At 41.7% G+C, this 12543-nt stretch overlaps 1 protein-coding gene across 3 annotated transcripts in view; it reads right to left on the bottom strand.

Annotated features, from left to right (window-relative positions):
• Positions 1-12543, bottom strand: part of Acsl1 (acyl-CoA synthetase long chain family member 1) — a 59258-nt gene that overhangs the window by 19689 nt on the left and 27026 nt on the right. For all 3 annotated transcript variants that reach the window (XM_077792573.1, XM_077792575.1, XM_077792574.1), the window contains 5 exons: positions 10552-10666; positions 6529-6593; positions 3719-3820; positions 1084-1183; positions 686-864 (listed from right to left, as the gene is read on the bottom strand). In XM_077792573.1, the coding sequence (XP_077648699.1) occupies positions 686-864; positions 1084-1183; positions 3719-3820; positions 6529-6593; positions 10552-10666 (561 nt within the window). The remainder of the gene's footprint in view (positions 1-685; positions 865-1083; positions 1184-3718; positions 3821-6528; positions 6594-10551; positions 10667-12543) is intronic.

The following is a 12543-nucleotide window of genomic DNA, read 5'->3' as shown; positions in this document are numbered from 1 at the left end:
ACAAGCCCAATCAAACATCTATGCTGGAAATTCACCAGGACTCTATAATACAGTCAACCTGGGGAAAAGAACCATGAGGCAGATTTCTGTATCTGGCTCACTTTCAGAGACAAATCAGTAAGGAAAAGACCCTGTAAAGAAGACAAACTTAAAACTTCCACAACTGTCTTGAGCTGAAATTCATAGCTCTGGCATTGACTGGCATGGCCTGCCAGTGCTCTGGAATAAATACGGGCATTGCAACTCACTCTCGAGTGAGAACTCCTGTGAGATGTGATGTACTACTAACATGGGCATGCCACAGAACCCTTCTTTTCAGTGATAAGATGGGAGTTTCTAGCTGGGCACAGTGGTGTATGCCTGAACTTCCAGCAGCTTGGGAGGCTGAGGCAGGAGGATTCAAGTTCAAAGCCAATGTCAGCAACTTACTGAGGCCCTAAGCAACCTGGAGAGGCATTGTCTCTAAATTAAAAAAAAAAAAAAAAAAAAAGAAAAATTAAAAAGGGCTAGGGATGTGGCTTAGGGGTTAAGCACCCCCAGATTCAATCCCAGGTACCAAAAAGAAGGAATTTCTGCCTTATGTCTTTACCAGGCTGCAAAGACAACTGGCCAGCATGGGGACTGCATGGTGGCACTGCATGTCATGCCTAACCCTTCAGAAAAGTGGGGTGGGCGAGGGACTCACCTCCATTGCCTTCATGCTGATGACTTCCACGCCACACTTCTTGCCCCGTTCCACCAAATCACTGCCAAAGGTGTCCATGAGAACTATGATTTTAAGGCCTGGTGTCAACTTATTTTCTACACCATCCAGTAAGAGATTGGCCTTGTCTGGCTTGTCAGCAAAAATCAGAGAGAGCTCAGCTGTAAACAAAGAGAGATGGTCAAGAATAAGCTCTAGGATACCAAAAGCTCGACTGCATGGTATCGGACACAAGGATACTGTAAGTGCTGCATCCTTTGAATGGAAAAGTACATATACATATGTACAAAAGTACATATGTCAGATCAGATGTGCAATTGCAGAGACACTGAATTTAACCAGTAACTAGGCCAGTATCCAGCCAAAGGTCACAGACTTACCTTTGTTGACTATGTACGTGATGGCTTCAGCTCCAAGGGTATCGTAAAGGGGAACGACCACCATTGAGTAAGTGAAGCATCCCTGTTCAATAATCACCCACTAAACAGAAAAGGATGGGGAGAGAAACCGAGATGTCATATGGCAATCACTCTAAGGAGGACAATACTCTGTGTATCTGCTACTCTGTGCCAGGTGCCATAAGGGATTCAAATGGAAATAAAACACTTGCTCCCTTCTTAAAAAGAAATGACAGGGCTGGAAACTGTAGCTCAGTGGTATAGCGCCTGCTTTGCACGTGTGAGGCACTGAGTTCGATCCTTAGCACCACATAAAAATAAAGATATCGTGTCCATCAAAAAAAAAAAAAAAGAAATTACAATCTGTCTGAAGAATGGAGGCAAATGCAGAAAGGTCATTGACAGTACAAGACAGTGAGTGACTCACTGGAGAATGCTTATCACAGGCTCTAGGAAGTTGCCAAGACCTTTACCAGGAGGAACCCGAGTCTGCCCTTTGCAAAAGATGCAGTTTGGAGACGGGTTGGGAGAAGGACAAAGGATGACAAAGGCTTTCAACAGATGATCAAAAGCACTGGCTGGTCAGTCTGCGCTCTGGCGGAGTCTGGCTCTAGTCCATAGGCCCTGCAGAGCCACGAAGGGTTCTTGGCCAAACAGTGGCTGTGGAGGTTAAGGAGGTTCTGCCTGGCAGCAGTGCTTGGGAACAGGGGAAGGAGGACACACATACACATATGTGTGTTTATTTTGACAAGATTTCTCCAGAAAAGTGATGAAGGAAAGAAATGATACAGTAACTGGTCATCTTGCCACTAAACTTATCTGCCCCAGGGCAGCTGACCTACTTTCAAGACAAGTGCAACATGGTTACTCTTTCACTTATGACCCCTGGCGGGGCACCCCAATGCCTCTGGCTGTACTTTTCAAATGAAACTATTTGCAGGACTTGGACACAGGACACAGATGAAGGCACAGCCGCGTGGGAAGGGAACACAAGCGCTCACCCTCACTTGACCCGGAAGTAGGATTTTGTGGGGGTTTTGTTTTTTCCTGGAATCGATGTTAAGTTTCTAGCCTGGAGGTCAGGTCCAAGCGCCTCAAGCACATGTGCCTTACAGGGTCCTCACTTCCCTGCCTCTTATCCTGTCACTCCAAACTCCACCACCGTGAAGGGCTTCACTCCCTGACACAGACATGCTACTGGATGTGAACACGTGTTGCTCCTGCAATGCCTCTGGCCCCCTCACCACTATGTCCTTAAAGTATCTACTTGGACATCCTCCCCAGGAAGCCCTTCTTGACTGACCTCCCATAATCCTGTCCTGTGGCCACAGTTACTACATTACAGCTAAAGCCTCTTCTTCTGGGTCTGTGTTCCCTTATATGGTATTGCAGGAAAAAGATCCAAGTTGCTTTGTTGCCTTGGTGCCTCACACAGTATCTGGCATATAGTAGGTAGTTGAAGTAACTCATAAATATAGAAAGGAGCCTTCTTCTTTGTAATATTTTCCTAGTTATAGATGGTCACAATACATTTATTTATTTATTTATTTGTTTGTTTGTTTATTTATTTATTTATTTATTTATTAATGTGGTCCTGAGGATCGGACCCGGTGCCTCACATGTGCGAGGCAGGTACTCTACTGCTGAGCCACAACCCCAGCCCAAGAGTCTACTTCTTGAAGTAAGGAATACGTTTTGCAGTTACATATTCATGATAAAATTCCACTAACACAAAAATTTTGGATGTGTTCATTTGTAATGAAAGAAACCAAATTCCATGAGCTTCACCACAGTTCAGCTGTGGAGAATGCTGTTTTTCTTCTTGGCAGAAGTTAAAACCCCCAAGAAGCCATTAATTTATAAAATAGGAAGTAGAACAGGGATTGAGCCAATATGCTTTTGGACCCAAGAAGGTATAAGAATACATTTGATTTAAGCCAGAGGCTTGAATTTTTCCAAGCCAGCTGTGCCATTACTCTGTTGACTAACAATGTAAGCAACACCTATAAAAGGGCCTCTCATTTAAATTCACTTTCATACAATGGTTTCCTGAAGCACCATGCACAGGACTTGATAGCCAAATAACAGGCTGCGTGTCTACAGGAAGGCTAGTTCATAGGGAGGTACTTTCCCCGGGGCCTGTAATATTTTCAATTTTGAAATCTGACCAGAGGGAAAGTTTCAGACCTTTCAGAAAAGAAAAAAAAAAAAAAAAGTGAGACGTTTCTATTAACAAAATGTATTCAAGTTTTCTCCATAATTTGTTAGTGCTATTTTTCTAATCATAGATGTAAACTTTAAAGTGAGAAGACTTTGTTAGATATTTGTTCTAAGAATTTTGTTTGGGGATCCAGTTTTGAAAAATAAAGATAAAAACGAATAATAATGGGGTAAATGGATATATATATATATATTTTTTTTTTTCTTTTAAAGGTTTAGAAAGCCCTGGTTTAGGTTTCTGTACATTTAACTTTCTAAGGCATTACACAATGTCATATTCTCAGCAGAAATCAGACCACAAAATCTGGTCTCGAGTAGAAGTAGGTGTGAATTCTGGCTCCTACCCTTGGTTTAGGACTCTCAAACCCCTGTCCAGTAAGTGACTAACGGTTAATACCTCAGGTCTATTTTGAGCAAAGATGCCAATGAACTGGTCTGGAGAGGGCTTGAATCCCTTGTGGAGCAGCGCCGAGCCTATGCACTCTGCCATTTCTGCCACCTGAAATGAATGAGGAGGAAAAATAAATAAATCAGAAAAGAGAATCAGGTCCCCTCTCAAGGAACAAAGCTTACTAGGTGACAGACTCGTATCTCAGTCAGAAAGCAGAGCTGAGCAGAAAAGGGGAGGTAGCTCTTTGTTTTAAATTTTTGCAAAATGCAAAAACTGATCATAAGGTTCCTTCTGCAAAGCAAATTATTATCCTTTAAACTGTGGCAGGTTCACAGAGGATGAGATGTTAGCTTCTTGTCTATTTCTTTTTTCTATTTTAGTTTTTACAAAGTTGCAGAAGCAATACAGGGACATAGTTTTGTTTTTGCTTTTTTGTGCTTATAAAGAACAACAAAGTAGCCAAAACTTGTCCTTTGTTCTAAACAGAAGCAGCAAGTTTTTTGAGACTTAAAAAAAATATAACAGCAAGCTCTTATCCCTGGACTCAGTTGTTCCATTCTTGAGAATTTATTCTTGGTAAATAATTCAATTTTAGAAGGAAGTTTTAAAAAGCTTTACATACAAAGATATATATTTCAAAATATATATTATTAAAAAACTCTAGGGGGTGGGGAAACCAGTGACTGGATGGCTAAGTAAATGGTGGTAAATCTCTAAGGAAATGCAACATAGCTAGGTAAATACATGAGAAACCGATCAAACAGGGTAGTTTTAGTAACAGTGATAAACAACATGAGTAAGTACAAACTTGCATATTATTATGACAAAGAAGTAAAACTAGGTAGAGTCACAAAAATTAGCCAGTGCTATATACCCAAGCTTGTCTTTACCCTTTCCTACCTCCAATTAACTAAATATTTTTTTTAAATCTTAATATTTGGCATTCTTTTCTTTATTCTCAATTGATGAATTCTCAAGAGTACTTTCAAAGCACACCCATGCCCATAGGAAATGTAGCCACACCTGTCCCTGCCAGGAATCCTGTTGGATCTGGCACATGGTGCCATCCCAGCCCTGCCAATGGGAATCAGACTGACACAGCTGGGGTGACAGCAGGGTAGCAATGAACAGGCTTAGTACCTTCTACTCTGTGGCCTCGTTCACAGCTCTTGGTTGCATTCAAGGGCTTGGAACCTGAGAAATGCCTGCAATTGCTGGCAGAGTTTATCCAGACAATATGCATCTATTTTTATTTCTAGAAAGATGGGTCCTTATCTTAGGTCAGATTAACTGAGCTAGTAAAAGGGAAAAAAAACAACCAACAAAACGATTTAAATCTACAAATTGGCTTCAGTTAAGTCCAGTTTTACATCTTCACCAGTCTCTGACTGAAATGTTCAAATCAGAGATTAACACCTTGAGAAACCCTGGTGATTTTCAATCTGCCTTGAAAACCCAATCTGCAATGGACATTGCATCTCTCTTCCAGCCAGTCCAGTAAGTGCTCACCAATTCTGTGTTATGGGTCCAACACAAACCATGTTTTTCAACCACTTGTGGAAATGAGGGATCTTGGAAACTACAATTTGGATAGGAAACCACCTTCTGGCTTTGGTCAGGCAAAAATAAAAACAGGGAAATCCCTTGGGTCACCTGAGTTACAGCTCCTTGGGCGAGGTGTGGTGAGTCCTTTCATCTTTTTTCTCTTGAGAGAGACAAATACTCCTCCCGAGGAGCCTTGCGCAGTCCTGCACTTTCCAAGGAGGGAAGTAACCCTGTGTTTGTGGCTGTGCTTTGCGGTTCCAAATGACAACTCCCTTTACAGACACACCCTCAGACAGACCAACTACTAAAAACACCTTTTGCACAAAACATAGAGGGAGGAAATTAATTTGTATTCATGAATTGTCACAGTTGACCTAGCCCTGGAGCAGGGACCCGGGAGTCCAGGGACTGACTGACAGCCGTTTCCTGGACAGCTGGAGGGAAACAAATGCTCGCAGCTGTGCCTGCCTGTCCTTGGGGTTGGACCAGGGAAAAGCAATGACATCTAGATTTGGTGCAATCATAACAAAAATAAAAAGTAATGGCTTCCTGCTCTGTGACCTGTCGCTCATACTCACAAACTGCTGAACAGTTAAAGCCACCCGTCAGCGGCACCTAGATAGTGACCAGAGTAAAAATACCCAGACCCCAGTTCCTTTGTGTTCATATGGTATGGCAGGTGTCTTCTCTGAACATCTGTGCTCTTCCCTACAGCAGTGCTGGGGCTAAATGCCACACTCATAGAGAGATGACCAAGGACAACTTGGAGGGTCAGTATGATGCCTAGAAGAACCCTACAGAAGTTGGCTGCAGACCTCACTTTTGATCCTGGTTCTGCTACTGATCAGCTGTGACCTTGGGCGAGTCACATCTCTTCCTAGGGCATGATTTCCATGTCTATCAAATGAGAGGGATATTCCCTATTGGGGTATCTAAATTTACTTGTACCCCTCAAACAGAGAGAAGTAATCCTACTTCCCCAGAGGTCTGGGGAGGAGTCACATGCTTCAGGTAGTTTCTAGAGTTTTTTGTTTTTTTTTTAAATGATAGTGCATTTCACAATGCATCTGCACTGGTTTTAAAATGAAGTGCTTTAGACCACCAGTTAAATTACTTAACACGTTTTCCCACTGAATCTTTGTGTCAAGTTTCTCCATGAATGCTCCATGTTTATCCAAAAGCTTGGAGCTAGTCCAGCACATACACAAACATCCCAGCCCTGGAAAGCTCCTTCTACAGCATGCATGAATAGCTCTTAGTGTGGAACTCACCTGTTTATAGGAAAGCCACTCATAGGGTTGGTCTGGCTTCCGAGAGCCTAAACAAGGGCCATCATCTAAAACAGGAAAAAACAACAATAAAGCAAGATGGCTTATATGTATAAATATTCCTGTGTTTTAATCTGCATCTTATCTTATTCTATAAAATATAAGGTAGAATCTACTTTAGCCTTCAAATTAGAAACACGGATTTCTGGTTAGAAATGTTTTCTTCCTGCATTTTGATTTTTTTGTGTGTGTGTGTGTGTGTGTGCTTGTTTATTTGCTTTGTTTCTTAAATAAGGAAGGAGAGGGAGAGAAATAGAAAAGAAAAGGCAAATATAACTTTTAAAGACAAACTTATGAAATTCTCTTTAAGCACCCTATTGGTTTAGACTAGGAGTCAGTAAACCAGTGGCAAGTAGATCTTGCTATAGGTTTTTCTTTCTTTTTTTAATATTCATTTTTTAGTTGTAGTTGGACTCAATATTTTTATTTATTTTTATGTGGTGCCGAGGATTGAAGCCAGGGCCTCGCACGTGCTAGGCGAGCGCTCTACCGCTGAGCCACAACCTCAGCTCTTGCTATAGGTTTTCAGGAAGAGATCTTCCTGATATTTTCTAAAAGTTCAACTTTAAACTCCTAACTCGGAATATGAAAAGGAAAACACCATTTTTGATGTGCCCAAATTCTGATGACCAAATGTATCAGCTAGGCTCACATGGAACCCTCATCCCATGGGTGAAGTCTTGATTGCTGATGAACATGAATGAAGAAGACGCAACGTGAGGGGTAATAGAGGTGCACTTGTGAAAACAAAAGTTAAGAAGTATCAGGATGCGTTCTGCTTCCAATGTAGGTACCAAAGAAGCAGAAAGAGATCACTACACACCTAGCTTCACTGCTTCAGGTTTGAATGTGTGAAGGTGTTTTCATTTGCTTTGGGGACTAGCAAGCACAGGGAAGGAAGGAGCCTGGTCCCAATGACCTGGATGTATACCCTGGAGTTTGAAGCACCAGCCATGAAGATGGGCAGACACAAGCTGGACACTGATTTCTTTGCCACCCCTAAAAGCCATCCTGGTGAAAACAGAAAGAGCTTATTCTCAGACCCTCTTCAATTTACACAGACTATAAAATAAAGTCAGGGCAGTATAAGACTAACAAGTTCTATCAGATGCTGCTTTCAGATGGGGGAAAAATACACTGACCATATAAAATGACATTATTTTATTCCTCAAGAACCAAGATTGGCAAACTACAGCCAAGAGCCAGGTCAAACTACAGCCACTGCCTGTTTTTGCAAATGCAGTGTCCCTGGCACGCAGCCATACTCATTCATTTACATGTTGTCTGAGGCTCCAGTTGCCCGTCTGCAGCGAGAGAGCCCAAGAAGCCGACAATATTTACTGTCTGGCCCTTTACAGGAAAAGCATGCCGACTCCAGCCCTAGCACAGTGGTGGTTAAGCCGGAGGCTCACCTGCAGAACTTAAAAAATGTTCTATATACTGGGCCTGCTTAACAAAATCTTTGATATAAATGAATGAGGATGAGGCCTGGGCCTTACCATTTTCTAGTGTCCCCAAGTGCTACTAAACTGCACCTAGGCATAAGTGTTTTTTTTTTTTTTGGTTGTTTGTTTTGTTTTGTTTTTTTTAATGGTACCGGAGATGCTTAACCACTGAGCCACATCCCCAGCCCGTTTTTTATATTTTTATTTTAGAAACAAGGTCTTGCAGAGTTGCTAAAAATCAATGGTAAGTGCCTCGCTAATCTGCTGAGGCTGGCACATGTTGAACTCTCGATCCTCCTGCCTCAGCCTCCTGAGTTTCTGGGATTACAGGCATGCACCACCTTGCCCAGCTAGATAAGAGCTTTTATAAACAGGGAACTTCACCTTTACAAATAGGTTCCTAAGTGCAGTTTTAAAATGCAATTTTTAAAAATGTTAGGCTGGCTTCTCCCATCATCCCATAAACTTCTGATCCCCTTATGCAAATGCTAGATTTTCCTCTTCCTTTATACTTTAATCCTAGAGCAGCCCAAGAAAATTAAAGTGTAGAATATAAAGCTCCTCAGAGGGGCTGGGATTGTGGCTCAGCAGTAGAGCACTCCCCTAGGACGGGCGGGACCTGGGTTCAATTCTCAGCACCACATAAAAATAAAGGCATTGTGTTGTGTCCATCAACACCTAAAAAAATAAATATATAAAAAAGAGAGTTCCTTTTTTTTTTAAAAAAAAAAAAAAAAAAGCTCCTGGCGGGGGGGGGGGGGGTGACTTGCAAAGTAGCTTCCTTTAATCAGTATAGATGAAGATAACTTATTTTCCTTTTTCTCCAAAACACATATAGAAGAACTTTCATTTTCCAAGAACAGCATAGTAACAACAACAACAAAAAGTTACTCAATTTGTCAGAAGTACACTGTGCATCTCCATTCTCCTAAGTGAGTACCATTCATTGCAAACAATGGGAAAAATATATAGATATTTTTACACATACTTATGCTTGGCTGCTCTTTTTGTTGTGGATATTTACTATCACAGACAAACTCTGACACTAACTTTCAAAAAGCTCATAAATTAAATAATAAGCAGGTAAGTCTGCTTTCCCTTTGTGGTGGAGCTTGGTGAACCTGCTATAGGACTAGGTTCAATGCAATGAGCTGAGCAATCCAACTGTACCCGTACCAAGAAGAAGAAAAAAAACAAACAAAAAAACAAGGCACTTCTTGAGTGTATATTGCTTGCAAGGGATTATGGAGGATAGAGAAAGCAATATCCCCCAGTCCCTGACTTTAAGAAGATTACAATCTAGCTAACAAACAAAAGATTTAAATAACAAAGCATGGATTCCAGAAACCATTTCTATACAGGAACCTGGTAAAAGCAGAAAAAATGAAATGACTAAAACAAAATAGGGCATTCCTTCCTTCATGGAGGAAACACTAATGGAGAGTCCACTGTGTGCAGACATTGTAACACATGGGCCACAGAAGAGCTCACTGAGGGCTGCCCCGTTCTCCAGGAGCACAGGATGATGGGGCAGGATGCCAGGTAAACATCTCTGTACCATGAGGTTTTTACTACAGAAGCAGGCATGAGGTACTGGGAGGGAAAAGGGGAGATGTGCCTTACTTGGGCACAAGGAGTGAAAACAAACCAGGAAGATTTTACAGAACAGGTGAAGTGAAAGTTTTTAAAGACGTATAAGAATACTTCATGAGTTAGGTGTGGTGGTGCACACCTATGATCCCAGGAGCTCAGAAGGCTGAGGCAAGAGGATCACAAGTTTGGGGCCAGCCTAGGCAACTTAGTGAGACCCTGTCTCAACATAAATAATGATGATGATTTGATGATTATAGAGCTACGGACATGCCTCAGTGATAAAGCTCCCCTGGATTCAATTCCTAGTATTGCGGGGAGAAAATACATCATCAACCTTGGATGGGGGTGGAAAGAATAGGCTTTGTGATCAGGAAGAAAAAAAATGCACAGAGTCTTGCGGGTGGTAGACAACAGAGGTGGTCTTGCTTGAGGGATATATTCAAGGGAGAGAGGTTGGAAGGGAAGCAGGCTTCTTAACATCACAGTTAATAATTAAGGGTAATCTTATGAGCCAATGTGGTAATCCCATTCCCAGTGTATCTTTTTACAGAACTCTGCTTCCTTGAGATGTCAGTATTTCTTTCTCAAAATATAGTCTTGCCCGCAAGCTTGAAAAGTGCTGGATTTGACCTCATCAAACTCTTTACTGCAGGAGACCTCAGAGTCTTTCAGGAGCTCATGCACATGTGATTCTCCATAAAATGGGGGACATATTTGGCTGTGGAGCCTCCTGGACCACAGGGAACACCTGGAGGGTCCAGCAAGCTTTGGGGCAGGTTCTGGACAAGCTACAGGAAGAGACAGAGGGGCTTGAGCAATGCTAAGTAGGTGAGAGATGAGAGCAAATGTTCCTTTTGGAAAAAGAAGGTAACTCTTTCTTTGTGAACAACATTTAAGCATTAGTCACACAAATGCAGTGGAGGCTTACTTGACACCTGAATGCCCCTCTGGAAACCTTCGTATAGCGTCCTGACGTCCTCATAGAAGTACACCAACGGCTCATCACTGTCAAGAAGTGCGGACCTTCGAGCACCATCACTACCCTATTGAAGAAGACAGGCAGAGGAGCATGTTAGAGGTGAAAAATAAAAAGCCTACAACATGAGGTTTTAATGGCTCAATGAAGCTAATCAACATGTACATTCCCTCCCATATTTATCATCTGGGGTGAGGACACTTCAAGTCCGTTCTTCTGGCAATTTCCAATAGTTAATTATGATACATCATAATTAACTATAGTCACCATATTGTAAAACAGACTCCTGAACTTATTCCTTCTAGGGTCCACCATGAGTATATACAATTTCTATCTGTCAATTAAACATAAATAAATGAAAAGCTCACATGCCCCCCGTGGCATCCCCATCATCTATGCTTATGAGTATCTGCTGAATGAATGACAGGCAGGACTTGTGGATGTGCTCATATGAATCAGCCTTTCACTGGGAGGTAAGTTCAGGCTCCAGGGAAGGAAAGCTAAGGCAGGAAACCGAGGAAAAAGCCAAGAGGCTCACAGATCTACAAACATCTGTCCTGCCAGACACAGCTAAAGAGAGCAAGAGGACAAAAGGAAACTGCCACCATCACAGACAGACACTGTGAAAATCCTCAAAGCACTGCCATCAACAGGACGGAGGAGAGAAGCCTACTCTTCTGGTGAAAACGACACACCACTCAGTGTTACCTCTGTAATATTATCATCTGCGTTCTTTTCAAGATCATTCCTACTGTTCTATCTGCTCACTGCAACACAATCCATTAGGAACTCTGGTTTCTTGTAGAGCCTCTGATAGGTAAGATTTTCATCTACAAAATATATAGAGGTGCAGACACAAGTCCGGACTGGTTTTATTGACGACATAAATAGGCGTGGAGATTTGATATTGCTGAGCACCCTTCTCTAATCTGTCTTCATCTGCTGGCTCATGAGTGTATTCACCATGTACACCAGCTCCTAATCCAGGATAAGACAACCATTCCTAGCCTCATGCGGTAGCAGGAGCAGCTGTTGAGCCTCTGGGTCATTACTGCTAGGGGTATCCACAAGAATCCCAAAAGCATTCTTTATAGACTGATAAACAAAAGCTCAACTACAACTGATAATGGAGACTTTTTTTTTTTTTTTTTCCAGAAAAGGGCCTTCACGTGTGCAATGGCCAGGAAACTCGTGAGGGAAATTATACAGTGATATGATAACTTCTGGTACCACAAGAAAGCACTGTCCACAAGTGGAAAGGATCATTTCCTGTTTAAGGTCTGATGAAAGAAAATAGGAAAAACTTATGAAGCAGAGGTCAAAGAGCAAGATCTCAAAGAACAGACAGTCTGGACAGGCAGCTGGAACCAGACAATCCAGGGAGGCACCAATGTGGTGACGAGGTCTGTATTCATGGATTTTTTTTTTTTTTTTTTTATGTTAGGGCTTGAGCTCAGAGACCCAGGGCCTTGTACATGCTAGTCAAGTGCTCTACCACTGAGCTATATCCCCTTCCCTCATGTTTAACTCTTGATTTATAATATTTTTATGGAATAAATATGACTCAATAATGTATGCTAATCATAATACTGCCTTCTCTATCTTGGAAGAAACTTTCTAATAATTACAGTCATGACTGTAAACATACTTATCAATTACAACAGGTTACTTTATAAAGCAAAGAAGTTATTCTTCATGCATCCAAAGTAAGAAAAAGATCTTCACTTTATAGTATCATGCATTACTATTAATCTCTGAGATTCTATGTCTACTTCCAGGATTATTTTTAGTTGAATAATAATGATCCTATAAAATATGAATGTATAGGGGAAAAGGTTCACTCATACATTGCTGATGGGACTGCAAACTGGTACAACCACTCTGGAGAGCAGTATGGAGTACAATGGAGCCACTATTTGACCCAATCATCCCACTCCTCAGCTT

Source organism: Urocitellus parryii, chromosome 14 (assembly GCF_045843805.1).
Source record: "Urocitellus parryii isolate mUroPar1 chromosome 14, mUroPar1.hap1, whole genome shotgun sequence".
NCBI lineage: Eukaryota > Metazoa > Chordata > Mammalia > Rodentia > Sciuridae > Urocitellus > Urocitellus parryii.
This window is presented reverse-complemented; position numbering and strand designations above follow the sequence as displayed.